This window comes from Ursus americanus, chromosome 34, assembly GCF_024610735.1.
Source record: "Ursus americanus isolate L20-20 chromosome 34, mUrsAme1.1.p, whole genome shotgun sequence".
In the NCBI taxonomy this organism is placed as follows: Eukaryota; Metazoa; Chordata; class Mammalia; order Carnivora; family Ursidae; genus Ursus; species Ursus americanus.
The window spans coordinates 17,691,402-17,707,001 of NC_142160.1; the positions used below are offsets into that span (position 1 = coordinate 17,691,402).

The following is a 15,600-nucleotide window of genomic DNA, read 5'->3' on the forward strand; positions in this document are numbered from 1 at the left end:
TCATGAACACAGATATGGAAATTCTTAACAACATATTAGTGTACTGAATCCAGCAATAAGGATATAGGATATTTCATCTTGGCAGGTGAGATTTATCCCAAAATGCGAAGTTGGTTTAACAGTCAAAAATCAATATAATTCACCAAATTAACAAAGAGGAAAAAAATCATATTTCAATAGATGCAGAAAAAGCATTTGACAAAATTCTGTACCTATTTATGGTGAAAATTAGAAATATCTAAAAGGCATACTTAATGCTGAAGTGTTAAGTTTTCCCCCTAAAGTGGACACAAGTCAGAAGTGTCCACAATCATCACACCAGGTTGACTGATAGTCATGGACAGAGTAATAAGGCTGGGAGAAGGATTAATAGATCTAAAGGGTAGAAAGAAGTAAAAATGCCCTTGACTAGATAGCCAGAAAAAAAAAAAAAAACAAACAAAGGGCAAAAAAAATATTGTGAAAGACAAAGATTTATACTATCTGGTTGAAAATTTGCAGTAAATCTGGGGCGCCTGGGTGGCTCAGTCGTTAAGCGTCTGCCTTCGGCTCAGGGCGTGATCCCAGAGTCTTGGGATCGAGCCCCACATCGGGCTCCCTGCTCCAGTGGGAGCCTGCTTCTTCGTCTCCCACTCCCCCCTGCTTGTGTTCTCTCTCTGTCAAATAAAAAAAAAAATTTTTTTTGCAGTAAATCGAAAGTTAGCATAGACAGATTTGTAAAACAGAAGAGTCCGAGAAAACACACAAGTAGAGTCAACAGATTTTCAACAGATACTAGTCAATAGGGAAAGGATAAACCTTTTAACAGGAAAATTGAACTTTGTCCCTTCATGCCATACACAGAAATTAATTTAAGATGGATGAAAGACATATATTTGAAAGCTAAAACTTCTAAGCTTCTAGAAGAAACCATAGAAGAGTATCTTCATGATCATGGGATTGCCAAAGATTTCTTAGGTTGATAAAATGCTAATCATAAAAACTTTATAAAGTAAACTTCATAAACATTTTTAGCTTCTCCTTATCAAGAGTTGGTATCAAGACTGAAAAGTGAGGCCTCAGTCTGGGGTACATATTCATGATATGTGTATCTGACATTGTTTTCATATCTGGAATACCTGAAAACTCCTGGAAATTAGTAACTTAAAAAAAATAACATAATTACCAGATTAGTTGAATACTTGGGAAAGGTTGATAAATGTAAAGTAAGCAGATGAAAATATGCTAACATAGTTATATTTCAGGAAAACTTCACGTTACCAGATGAGTCAGATTTTAAGACTAACAGCTCCAAGCGTTGATGAGAGTATGAAACAACTGAGACTCACATAATACTGTTGGGAACATGAAATAGTGTAACTACTTAGAGTTGGGCAATTAACAACATATATCTACCCTGTGACAAAATTCCAGATCCAAGTATTTCACCTACCCCACTCCAAAATAGGTGTATATATACACTAAATGACTTAGGAGTATTTGTAGCAGATTTATTTGTAATCGCTTAAATCTGGAAACAACCCACATGGTCATCAGTCCTAGAATGGGTAAATTGTGTGTTTTCATAGACTGCGTAAGAAAGCGTGAACTACTGATACATGTGACAACGTGGGTGAATGTCAGAAACATGTTAACTGAAGGAAGCCAAACATGAAAGAGGTTTTACTCTAAATGTTACTCTATACAGAATTTAAGAACAAACAAAACTAACCTTTGTGATTAAAATTAGAATGGTAGGGAGGTTGGGGAAGAGCTGGAAAAGGGTATGAGAGAACTTTCTGGAGTGATGTAAATATTCAGTATCTTAATGGGAGTGCTAGTAGCATGGATGTACAAAATCTCATTAAATTGTTCAGCTAAGATCTACATATTTCACTGACGTAAATTTTACCTAAATTAAAAATGAGTTACCTGGTGTGGTGGCACTGGTCTCTGGAGTTGGGTAGCAATTGCTACAGTTGAAAATCTGTTGACAATTGCTAAGACTTAGCAATTGCTATGTTTTAATGAAAAGTCCATTTAATATATTCCATGTACATATAATGCCTTGACTCAAAATATAGAATGCAGACAAGAATGAATTTTGGATCCTTCTTTTTAGTGGAACAGTTGTTGAAAATATCTAAAATGTCTTGTTTGGTTTTAATTTTTAAAGTAAAATTTGAATATTAAACTGTGTGCCAGGTAGTCTAATAAGTACATGCCCTTTTACTTAATCCCCAAAACAAACCCGGTGGTTAGTTTTGTTATTCTCACCTTACAGAAATGGAAACGGAGGCACCAAGTGTTTAATTAATATTCCTGAACTATCACAGAAAGAATCCTAAGCCAGGAGTTACTAAGTTCAACTTTTGAATTTTCTAATCTTTATTATTTTCTTAACATTATTCTACATATTTAATTGAAAATTCTGTTAAACCTATTTAAAACCTATTTTAATGACTTCTACCTTTCTTGACTTTCTTATCCAATAATTTAACTTTTCCAAGGAACAACTGTAGTGACTGCTGCTGTGGTAGAAATACACTCCCAGGCCTCTCAAGTTAAGACAACACTGAATATGAGCTTCAGAACCGACTATCTCACCATGGTACTGTACAGTCCAGGTCCTGAACAGGTGAGTTGGGAAGAAAATATTTTTTCACTTGATGAAAATTATATACGTGAATGCTTATTATTAAAGTAACTGTTGTTAATATTTCATATGTATTTTGAAGTCTGTTTTCCTCTGAAAAATGTTACTGATCATTTCCCTTTAATAATAAATTTAACCATTGTCCTTTTAAGTTATCTTTCCTGTAGGCAGCGATGTAAAAAATAAATTTTTAAATTAAGTTTTTTTTGGCCTTTCGTTAGCAGGCCCTATGGAGATAGAGAAGTTGGTAGTTCGTATCTTAAAATATGTATTAGACTTTGTTTTTGTGTAAAATTTGTATTAATTTCCTCTTCCATAGACTTCCTTTACAGATGTTCGTGATCCTTCTCTGAAACTTGCTGAGTTTAAGTTGGAGAATATCATAAGCACTGCAAAAATGTATACAGATGACTCAATATTTTCTTCCTTCTCATTAAAAAACTGTATTTTAGATGATAAAAGGCCTCATGTCAAGAAGGCAACTCCTAGGTAATAGTGTTCTTACTTTTTACTTGAGAAGTGGTTGATAATATTTGTAAAACATATTCCCAATGTTGCATGTTTGTTTTCTGGGTACATCCCAAGGTTTTCAGAGCTTCAATTTAATGGAGTTATGGTTCTCAGTCAGCATTTAAAATGTCCTGGTTTAGTTATGTGCTGTTCTTACTGTGTGCTCAATGGATTGGTTAAGTAGAAATAATCAGTGCAGTTACATTGGATTTTTTAATTAATCTCTATTATCTAAATTATTATTGATCTCTGCAAGTTATAAACATGAAAACATGAAAAATTAAGACCAATACGCTGAGATTCTAATTTCTTATAAATGTACTTCCTAGTTTATGAGACAGTTGTGCTCCAGAAGTTTCTAAGTTTGTTATTTGGACTACTTTGTGATCTTCCTAGGAGAAATAACTTCAGAATGCTGCTTTGCTGTTAGTAAGATGGATAAGAGGTCTTTTGCCTTTTATTGGTTTGTTTGGTTATTTGTAAGATACTCATAGGAATTGTTATTGTGTTTTTCAGAATGATAGGGCTGACAGTTGGTTTTGACAAAAAGGACATGATGGATGTAAAGTATAGAAGAGTCAGAGATGGTTGGGTGACTGATTTAGTCCTTCAAGAAATGTATATTTGTGCAAGTGTGGAATTTCTGCTGACAGTTGCAAATGTCTTTCTTGAGGCCTACAGCACAGGCAGTGCTGTAGAAACCAGTGTTCAAACATGGACTGCTAAGGAAGAAGGTTAGTTATTAGCTAAAATATTTCATATCTGTATTACTGAAGTGCTACAGTAGTGCTCACCATTGATGACCTTTCTAGATGATGAGGTTAAGTGAATTACTCAATTAAAATATTTTTCAGAGGTAAGAGGAAAACTTAAGTGTGCTTTCTGGTAGAATGTGCAATTTGCATATTTTTAAGGATGTAAATGTGTATTGGGTTCACAAATTATGAGATCTGTATTAGAATAAGCAAATATACTTCCCTACAGGCAGCAATTTCAAAGAATTTTTTTGACAAAAACAAGTAGGGAGAATAACGAATCAACCATTCCTTTTCAGGGCGCCTGGGTGGCACAGCGGTTAAGCATCTGCCTTCGGCTCAGGGCCTGATCCCCGCGTTATGGGATCGAGCCCCACATCAGGCTCTTCTGCTAGGAGCCTGCTTCTTCCTCTCCCACTCCCCCTGCTTGTGTTCCCTCTCTCGCTGGCTGTCTCTATCTCTGTCGAATGAATAAATAAAATCTTAAAAAAAAAAAAAACATTACTTTTCATAATTAAAGATAATATTATAACTTAAAGTTCTCTTTTATTTTTGTTATCTTTATAGCTCTCCACTATCTTTTACGTATTTCGTTCGTTGTGGTAGAGCAGAAGTAGTATCAAGTTGAGAGTTGGAAACTGGGTTAGTTACCAGCTCTACCATTAAAGGGTTTTTTTCCCCACATTTTTAAATGTTCTGAAGACTTACAGAATCTTGAATTCTTTTTTTTTTTTTTCAAGATTTTATTTATTTATTCGACAGAGATAGAGACAGCCAGTGAGAGAGGGAACACAAGCAGGGGGAGTGGGAGAGGAAGAAACAGGCTCATAGCAGAGGAGCCTGATGTGGGGCTCGATCCCGTAACGCTGGGATCATGCCCTGAGCCGAAGGCAGACGCTTAAAGACAGAGCCACCCAGGCGCCCCTACAGAATCTTGAATTCTTAACCTAAGAGAATTGCAGTAGATTCCTTTGGGATCTAAGATTCTTTTATTTTTTTTTTGCTTGGAATGAAAAAACATTTTCTCTCAAATAATTATTCATAAATAATATGTATAACAAAGATTTATAAATATTTTAAAATGTGAACTTATTTTTGTTCTATTTAGTACCTGTACAGGAATCAGAGAAGTGGGAAGTTAATATTATTATTAAAAATCCTGAAATTGTGTTTGTGGCTGATATGACAAGAAGTGATGCTCCTGCCTTAGTCATTACAACACAATGTGAAATTTGCTGGAAAGGTGACCTTGAGAACAATACAATGACTGCTGCCATTAAAGACCTTCAAGTGAGAGCATGCCCATTTCTTCCAGTCAAGAGAAAAGGCAAAATCACTACTGTGAGTTTACTTTTTCATTATCTGCTTAATTGTAAACTATTTTGAATTTGGTATATACTACTTTAGAAAACGACCTACATACTTTCCAGCCTTTCTCCGTAAAATAACTTTCTTCTCCGAGCGCCTAGTCTAGATTATCATTATACCGGCTTTGCACGTCTTTTCTTTCTCCAGTTGCTCCTCAGTGTTGTATGTATTTGTGGGAATAGTCTAAGATGTTTTCATCTGGACACTTCTCAAAGACCGCACTGTGGCTTTCTGACCACGTCAGTTCCTCTGAGGCCTTTGAGACTTTCCACCAGTTGTTTGCTTGGTTGTTTCAGTTTTATTATTTTTAATCTTTTCCACCTATCTCGACATTTTTGCTCAGGTATGTTTTTTCTTTTCTACATATAACTTATTTGAACATTCAGACATTTGCTTTGATAAACATCACATTTGTGTTTTACTCTCTGGTAGCCTCTTGGCCTTCTACCTCTTCATAACTGATTAGTTTATTTCTTCAAAGACATACACATCTTTTTCAACTGCCTATTACTTCTGCTCATATGGAACACTTATAAAATGTGTAGACTTCTGCAAGGAGTAGTAGAAGCATAAATGTAATAGCAGCATAAATACCATCAACATAGAAATATAAGCTATAATTTTGTTAAAGTAAATACATATATATTAGGATACAAGAGAGTTTATTTTCCTAGTTTGCAAGGCTGCGGGCTCACCACTAAGAAAAGAGGAAATAAAAATGGAGGGGATACAGATTCTCTTTTAGGTTATAATTTAGAAGTTTTACATATAGTTCTTCTATTTATATCTGTTTGGCTTTGTGAAAAGACAAAATCCGACCAAGTAGATTTGAAGATCCAATTGACTTTATTAAGAATTTCATGCATTTGGCTGCATCCCAGCTAGGATGCATATAGGGGTTATATAAAATGAAGATCCTTTATAGGAAGGAGGGTGGGGCGAGGAAGTTATTAGCAAAAGAAAGGATTGTCTCAGACAAGGCCATGTTCCCTTAGAGGGAAAAGAGGGAGTCTTCTTGGTGGATTAATTTATCTTCCTTTTGGGGATGGAGAAGGGTCCATGTGCAGGCCAAAAGTTTCCTAAGACTGCATTTCTCAGGGGACATTGAAACTGCAATTAGGTTAGGTATTAAGTTTAGTGACTTAGGCTGGCATACGTGACTCCATCTTGATCCTGTGGTTTTAACAACTTGAACTTAGCTGTATGACCACACTTATCTTCACAAAGGATTGGGGAATGTGGTCTTTTTTTCCGAGCTACCTTGTGCTCAGGTAAAACTTGTATTTCTATAGAAAAGGAGTGTCCTGAGGATGCTACGAAGGCGCACCCAGGACTTGGGTCTTTCCACAGTGTCAGCTTTATTCAATCATAAAGCAAAGTTAAATCACAATTATAAAGCAGGTTCAGGATTCCAAACTCAACGACAGTTCACCATATGATTAAACTTGGCTTCTTACAGCACACAAAACAGGACATAAGACAAATCACACAACAAACAAGATAACAGAAGTTAATGAACCAAACGAGAAGGCAGTCTGGGGACGCGCAGCTGAGATAAGGCCACGGTATGGTCTGGGTCAGCTCTCAGCATTTACTGCTTCTGATGTTCAATCAGGGAAGGCTCTTTGTTCTGTTCGGAGATCAATCAGGCAGAGCCTTCGGTGGCAATTGCCTTTTTTAAGTGGTCAGACAGAAGGGTCAGGTCTGAAGAGTCTGACAGTTTACTCCCCAAATCCTTTCCTTTTTAAAGGGATTTAATCAGTTTTGGGTCTCTGGTTCTGCTCCTTATCAGTTCTGAGGTGTCAGCTGACACTGGTCCCAGCCATATCTCCTAGCTGCGGTACCTTAACTGCTTGCGTCTTTGCTCGACACAGGCTCCTGCTTGACTTGAGAGACTCCATTTTGCTCTCTAGAAGGAGATAATCAGGTAACGATTAGAGGTCCTGACCTATTGGTTCACTCAGAGGTTTCTTCTTTGTCCACACAAATAATTCATATTTGTGTTTTCTCAGACATAGAACATGTTCATCTCTTCCTTAAGGGATACAGTCTCAAAGTCCAGGATCTTGAGGTGATTTTCTTAGTTCAGTCTGCTGTGACTTCTCTTATTTGATGTTCTATTAACTAATAGACAAGCCACGGCTTTTCAGCAGACAAATACTCCATCACCGACACACACAACCACTATATAATGGTGGTATAAGGACAGGATAACTGCAATTTAAAAACCCATTCAGAAAAATAAGAATGAGGAGCACTTGGTAGTCACTTATCCGTAACGAGTGTCACATCTTGTGAGCAGAAATGTGAAAACTTGCAGCTCTTGCAATGGAGTCAAGTTCCTGGGAGAGCCCATGTTGGAATCTTCCATTTTCACTCCCATGGAAAAACATGGTCATTTTCTCAGGTGGCCCCAGCTTTCCCCTCTAAAAGATTTTTTTTTTAGCCATTATTCTCTGTAGACCCATCTGAAGTGGCTGTTGTCTCTTTTCGGGAGCTGCACTGTTTCCACAGCTCACTTCCTACTGAGTTGGTTACTTGGAGATTGCTCTAGCAGTTGAATTAACAGAAGGCTTTTGCATGGCTGATAATGGTTTCTTTGGCAGTTTTTCTTTCTTTCTTTTTTTTTTTTTAAGATTTTATTTATTTATTTGAGAGAGATAGAGACAGCCAGCGAGAGAGGAACACAAGTAGGGGGAGTGGGAGAGGAAGAAGCAGGCTCCCAGCGGAGAAGCCTGACGTGGGGCTCGATCCCAGAACGCTGGGATCATGCCCTGAGCCGAAGGCAGACGCTTAACGACTGCGCCACCCAGGCGCCCCTCTTTGGCAGTTTTTCATTCCTTGAACATTTAGTTTAGTTCTAGGTAGTTCAGGTGTAAGCAACCATAACCAAAGAATGCATTCATTCATTTATTCTAGAAAACTCCTGTTTTATTTACTAATCTTCATACTGATTTTGCCTTCATCCTCATTTAGTAAAGACTACTTTAGTAATAGGATTGAGCGAGGGGGACAGGCACCATCTGTACTCTAATTGTTGTTGTTGTTTTTGTCATGGGCTGGTTCCCATGTTTGATTTTAACAAAAATTGCCAGAGAAAGTGTAGGAGCCGCAGTCTTATCTCTTGCTGAGGCTCCTCTTTAGAGCCTGAGTCTCCTCAGTATTTTCCTTTCTCTTATAGGGCTTTGCAAACAGCAGAATGAAGGAGCTAATAAATAGCAACATTTTAAGTATTCCAAACCTGTCTGGCAGTAGGCTTTTTTCTAAAGTACATTGTCTGGCTGGGGTTCCAAACAGACAACATTTGACCACTGGCCACTTGCAAAATCCAAAGGCAGAGACATGAGTGGCTGTGAAACAAGGAAGGAATTTATTTCAGTGAGGCCGATACCAAGAAGACAGTGGGCCAGTATCTCAAAGATTGTCTCCAAGGTGCCAAAAATTTTTCCAGGTTTATAGAAGGAAAAACTGGGACAGAGGTCGGTGGGTCCATGCAGGTGGGCAGTAAAGGTCAGGTGGACCATTTTCTTGGGGTCAGTCACATGGGGTCTTGCTGGCTCAGGACAGTCATCTCTGCATGCAGGGGTAGTTTCAGTTGCCATCAGGGAATGCTTTGCCCCCACGGTCTTTTGCCTGAGTTAAGAAATAAGATGGAAAGAAAAAAATCATTTAGAAAGTACAGATAGAGGTCAGAATGGAAGTAGTTGATGTCCTCTCTCATTTTAAAATATCCCATGTCCATTCAGTTGCTAAATCAGTCAGATATTTGACTTTATTACAGTGGTGCCAACTTCTAGGTGTGAAATTCTGTATTAGGATATTAGTTAGGCTGCTGTAACAAGAGGTACCCCCCCCCCCCAGAGAAGTAGCTGAAGCATGGTTTAACTACATTTAAAAGATTCTTTCTTTCCATCTTGTTGCTGAGCTATTCCTAGGATGTAACTTAATCTGCTTGTTCAAAGAAATTGATTTTTTTCTTCTTGGTCCCATTCTGCTGACCATTTTGAAATTGCTAACCTAGCGATAGCCTTCTGCTTAGTATACAGCTAAAGAATTTGACAAATAACTTGAAGGTAAATCACTTCCAAGTTTTGAGATAACTTCCCTGCTCCCCCCGCCCCCACCCTTGGGACTTTGCAGGGTTGTCTTGGTAGCTTGCTTCTACTTCGAAGCAGACTTTTTTAACATCACTTTCAACTTGTAGATGGATTATTACTGTGCTACAAGTTGCTTCCTTCATAGATGGAAATGGAAGTCTAGAGAAGGAGATCTTTAGCTGAGTAACCACGTGTTAAGGGAAACTTCTGTGATTATAGAGAATTTTGAGAAGAGTGTTTATGGCCAACCAGCAGTTTTGGCCACATACATTTTGATAAGTTGTAGTTAGTACAACTTTAATTGGTATTGTATTTATTTTATATTAAAACAAAGTTTCTTAATTTAATATTAATTGGGGTCCATGGATGCTTAGTAGAACTTCATGAAACTTTTAAAAATGTATGTAAAGTGTTGTATACATGCATTTTTAAAAGAGAATTTATTTAATTTTCAAAGGATACATGGCACCAAATTTTTCTACCCATTTTAACATATGGGATATTCTCATCTTTGCCTCCTGTACAGTATAAATTTATTTCTGTCTGACCTTATTTCATTCATTAGTGTTTTATAATAATTTTTGAATAAATTCCTAAATCCTAATAAGTTAAATCATTTTATATCACAATAAGTAGCTATCACCTTTTTTTTAAGTTTTTATTCAAATTCCAGTTAACGTACAGTGTAATATTGTTTCAGGTGTACAATATTGGTGATTCAACACTTCCACGCAACACCCAGTGCTCATCACAAGTACATTCCTTAATCCCCATCACCTATTTAACCCATCCCGCTGCCCCCCCCCCTCCGCTCCGGAAACCTTAGGTTTGTTCTCTATAGTTAAGAGTCTGTTTCTTGGTTTGCCTCTTTCTCTCTCTCTCTTTCTCTCTTTTTTCCCTTCCCTTATGTTCATCTGTTTTGTTTCTTAAATTCTTAAATGAGTGAAATCATGGTATTTGTCTTTCTCTGCCTGACTTCTTTCACTTAGCATGGTACTTTGTAGCTCCGTCCATGTCCTTGTAAATGGCAATATTTCATTCTTTTTGATGGCTGGGCTGTCAGCTTTTTGTTTTTTTAAAAGATTTTATTTATTTATTTGAGAGAGAGAGAGAGCATGAACTGGGTGAGGGGCAGAGGGAGGAGACTCCCCACTGAGCAGAGAACCCAGTGCCAGGCTGGATCTCTGGAAACCAGGATCATGACCTGAGCCGAAGGCAGACACTTAACCACTTGAGCCACCCAGGTGCCCCTGGGCTGTCAGCTTTTTAAATGAATTTATCTTATTCTATAATTTTCCTAAACTTGTTACCTATACCAATATTTTTTAATGATGTTATATTTTCTAAAAATCACCTGCAGAAGTAACATTGTTTGTTCATTGAATGCCAGTAATGATTCATCCTCATTGTATTCACATTAGGTCATATTAGTATGATCTTAATATTTGCTTATGAATTTATATATAAAACCTTTAGTATGTTGAGAAATTTTCCCTATCTAATTTTGAAAGAATCTTAATCATGAGTAAATGTGCAATTTTATTGAGTGCTTACTACCATCTATTGAAAGAAGTGTAATATTTTTAGTATTCTTAAATTACATTAATAGTTTTTCCCATGGCATATGAGCCTTACATTTATGGGTAAAATACCCTAAATTGGAGACTATTTTAATTTCTTCTGTATTTTGTTGAAAGTACCTTTGGGGATTCTATAATAGAAGACTAACTCTCCTGTAAGAGTAGCTAAGGGGGGAATTTATAGTGAGCTCTTGTAGGTTTCTGTAAATATTGTCTATAGCCTAAGATTGCTTCTTTGAAGGGGAAGCGTAGCTGCAGGAAAGGAATGCATGGGTAGTGAAAATCACATAAGACTGGGAGCAGTTAGGTGAGAGAGTAGGAAGGAGAAAGAATGATAGAAATAGCATTGAAATCACAATTGCTGCTGTTGAAGACTAATAATAATAGGAAAACAGTTCCATTTTAAGAAATGATTTTACATCATTGAATCGATCTATATGGACTTCGTTACAACTTGACTGTAATGTAGTTTTGGCATAAACACATTTACTGTTAATGACTAGCTACATTTCTAATCTTCAATAACTAGACTTGAAAATAAAGGAATTGGGTAAGGATCAACATATACCTTTGTATTCATTTTGGGAAGGGGCTACTATGAAAAGTTTTCAGGTTATAGAAAAACTTTTATATGTATGATACTATTTGTTGGTTTGGTTTTGTCTTCTGTAAGATGAAGAGATAACAAATTTTAGGTTGAAAATCTCGGATCATGTATTGTAAAGTGGTTATAATTTTCTGTCCTTGAAGTTTAAAGAAATGATATACTGAATATTTAAGTTATGTACCAGTTGATCTTGCTAATGTTATTAGAATACTGGTAGATTGTAATGTGATTTCTTTGGGGAATGGGTTTGGATGTCATTTCCCCCCCCGATTTATTCTTCATTGTCAGTATAAGCAGAACTCTAATAGATGGCCCCCAAGATTTCTGTTCCCTGTTGCATGTGCCCAATATAGTCTTCTCTTGAATGTGTACAGGATCAATAAATATAATTAAGTCACTAATTAGTTAACTTTGAGTTAATCAAAGATTCTGGGTGGGCCTAACCTAATTTTTAAAATGGTGAGACACCAAAATGCTTTCCTGCTGATCTTGAAGGAGCAAACTGGGGAGAAGGCAAGAACCTGTGAATGACTAGTAGAAATAGAAAGCAGTCTCTGGCCAACAGCTAGCAAGCAAATGGAGAGCTCAGTCTTCAGGCCACAAAGAAATGAATTGTACCAACAACCTGAAGGAGCTCAGGAGAAGATCTTTCCCTAGTCAGACCTTCAGATGAGGACAACCAGGTGGCTGACACCTGAAAGATTCTTGACCCATGAAAACAGGGAAATAATAAATTTGTCTTAAGTTAGTAGGTTTGTAATAATTTGTTATGCAGTAATAGGAAACAAATACAGAGGTTTGTAGCAGTAGTAAGATGCTCTTGTAGCAGTTATTTCGAACGTGGGAGCAGCTTTGGAATGGGCAGTATGCAGAATCTGGAGGAATTTTATGGAGATTGATAGACAAAGCCTCAGTTGTGTTGAATAGACTCTTGGTAAGAATATGGTCTTTGATGCTGCTGCAAAGGGGGCCTACAAGGAAGGTAAAAGACGTGTTATTGGAAATTAAAGGGATGGCCTGAAATGTAGTCACAAAGAGCTTTGCAAAACTGTGTCTTGTAGTTGTTTGGAAAGCAGAACTCATAAGTGACAAACATGGATATATAGCTAAGGAGATTTCTAAGCTGCCGGATTTGAAAATGTTGTCTGATTTCTTATTGTTTATAGTAAAATGATAGAGCAGAGAGATGAATTGAGAAAGAACAGTTAAACAAAAAGAACCAGAGAACCAGGACTTTATGAATTTGATATTTCTTAGCTTTCCAAATGGCAGAAGATGCTAAAAGTCAGAAATGGCTGCCAAAAGTGTAGCATAGAGAGAAGACCGTGTGATTGTATGAACTTCTGCTACATCTTAGGTCAAAAAATCATAGTGTTCAGACACACAGAGGGCCCTTTCAAGAGACTAGTATGTGATTCACAGATCTTCTCATCACACTGAGAGCAGTCTAGGAATCATAAAGGTGTCATCCTTTAGCTGTCGCAGCGGGAGGAGAGACCATGATTATCTCAAAAAGATCGGTGGGTGTTGCTTTTGTCTAATGGAGTAAAACTTTGTAAAATTTACAGAAGGCCTTCAAGGTTCTTGAGAAAGTGATTTTAGCAGAAACACTGCCAGCATGGACTGGGAGGGACAAGGAGTAGAAAATGAAGAGAGACTCTTTGGACCCCCAAAATTCTACTGGCAGGAAGCAGGATGATAAAACTGTGTGGTTACAAATCTGTGCTACCCTTTCTAGAAAAGGAAGGATGATTCAGAGGATAGAGGTGAGAGCCACAGACAATCTTTGAAACCTTATCAAGAAACTCTTGTACCTGGCTGGATTTCAGGTTACTTTGGGCTAGTGACTTCTTTTTACCTTCCATTTTCCCCCTTTTAAACTGGAATGTCTGTAATTGTTATCCTATGTCTGCCCCGCCATTCTGTATTGGGAGGATGGGAGCAGATAACTTCCGTTCCTTTCACAGATCCACAGAAGGGAAGTTGTGCCCCAGCAGCTGTACTTAATAGATTACACATAGTTACTTCATTAGCACCTGTGCCTGATTGAGATTTTAGATGATGAGATTTTAGACTTTGGGCTATAATGGGATGAGGCTATTAGAAGCCTTAGGAGGTGAGTGAATATGTTTTGTGCTTGAGAGCAACGTGATTCTTTCAGGGGCTAGAGGGCAGAATTCTGCCACAGTTAGAGAAAACTTAAGTTAATTTATGGTTATGTTAAGAGTTATTTAGTAAATCTAATGTATTTATAATTTTTTCCTCATCTTTTGTAGCTTTTCCTGTATAGATTATTTTGTTTCAACTTTATAATGGAGAAAATTGTATTATATTAAGTAAAATAAAATATATAATACAAGCTTTATGGGGTTTTCATGTATTTAAGCATATTTAAGCTCCTTGACTTAACTATGTTTTATTAATATTGTTGCTATTATTGTTAATACTTTCTATTAGAAAAGACAAGTATAAAAGATAATTGTGTTATTGAGTCACTTGTGTTTTTTAAAAGTTACTTGTTTATTTAACGTAACAATTACTAGGAATGTCTTTAAATAAAACTTTTAGAACAATGTTAATTTGGTGGTATTGAATTTTTCTCTCCTAGGTTTTGCAGCCCTGTGACTTGTTCTATCAAGCTACTCAAATAGGTACAGATCCACAAGTGATTGATATATCAGTAAAGTCCCTCACACTAAAGGTAAGTTAAAATGTAATCAGTTATTCATATCTTTAGGGCACCTTTTTAAAAAAGTAGTAAAACCTAAAAATAAGCAATTATTATATCAAGTCTTTAATTGTTAAATAAGCAAAAAATAGAGCAGCTGTGTTTTTTAAAGTATTTTTATGTGACACATTATTACAGTGTATTATTTAATACACATTTGAATGTTATTTATTATTGGTGTTTGACTTCTTCTGTAGTTAACATCTAACATTCCTATGATATACATGTTTGAACTTACACTTGATCAATCTAATATCTGTAAGATTCAGGTTAATATTTTAGAAATTGAAATTAGTTAGGGGCACCTGGGTGGTTCAGTCGATTGAACATCCGACTCTTCGACTCAGGTCATGCATGATCTTGGGGTCATGGGATTGAGCGCCACATCAGGCTTCGCACTCAGCAGGGACTCTGGTCCAGATTCTCTCTCTCCCTCTGCCCTTTCCCCAACTTGTGCACATGTGCACACTCTTTCTCTCTCAAGATAAATAAATACATCTTTTTTAAAAATTGAAATTAGTTATAAAATTTTCATAGGCAATAAACTGTATCTACTATTTGATGGTAGTGATATTAGTTTAATATTAATGCTTCATGATCTTTCAACAAATATATTTAATATTTTTGAAGTACCTAATTTTTGAAAGTGGTATGGGTAGATTTTTTATTAGTTTTAATTTTTCCCCTTAGGTTTCACCAGTTATCATAAATACTGTGATTACCATAACATCAGCACTTTATACATCCAAGGATACCATCCCCCAAGAAACTACTTCTTCTACAGCACATTTATGGGAAAAGAAGGATACAAAGAATTTAAAAATGTGGTTTCTTGAAGAACCAAATGAAGTTGAAAACAAAGCTCCCACCACTGAATTGATACTCAAAGGAGAGATGATAAGAGTGAACATTGATTCTATTTTTATAGTTCTTGAGGCTGGAATTGGTCATAGAACAGTGCCTATGCTCTTGGCAAAATCACGGTTTTCAGGGGAAGGCAAAAACTGGAGTTCCTTGATAAATCTCTACTGTCAGCTTGAACTAGAAGTAAGTACATGCAGTATTTTTCCGGAGTTTATTACAAATAATGCTACACATGGAGTATTTTTGGTATCTTACGTAAGTATTTTAATTAAGTTTATTGTAAATATGAATGTTGGCTCATGGTACTTTTGGAAGAAAGTATACAAATTTATGCCCTTGGTATAGTTGTTTTTATGTGTATATTATTGTAACATAAACTTAACTTGGATATATCAATTGATTTTATCAACTTAAAGATGATACATTAATAAAGTATTGATTAGATTCAGAATTCTT

The 15,600-nt window shown here is 36.4% G+C and overlaps 1 protein-coding gene across 3 annotated transcripts in view; it reads left to right on the forward strand.

Annotated features, from left to right (window-relative positions):
- The window catches only part of VPS13A (vacuolar protein sorting 13 homolog A), a 226,192-nt gene that overhangs the window by 120,673 nt on the left and 89,919 nt on the right, over positions 1–15,600 (forward strand). For all 3 annotated transcript variants that reach the window (XM_045781058.2, XM_045781059.2, XM_045781060.2), the window contains exons 36-41: positions 2,490–2,617; positions 2,955–3,124; positions 3,662–3,879; positions 5,009–5,241; positions 14,161–14,253; positions 14,971–15,327. In XM_045781058.2, coding sequence (XP_045637014.2) covers positions 2,490–2,617; positions 2,955–3,124; positions 3,662–3,879; positions 5,009–5,241; positions 14,161–14,253; positions 14,971–15,327 — 1,199 coding nt within the window. The remainder of the gene's footprint in view (positions 1–2,489; positions 2,618–2,954; positions 3,125–3,661; positions 3,880–5,008; positions 5,242–14,160; positions 14,254–14,970; positions 15,328–15,600) is intronic.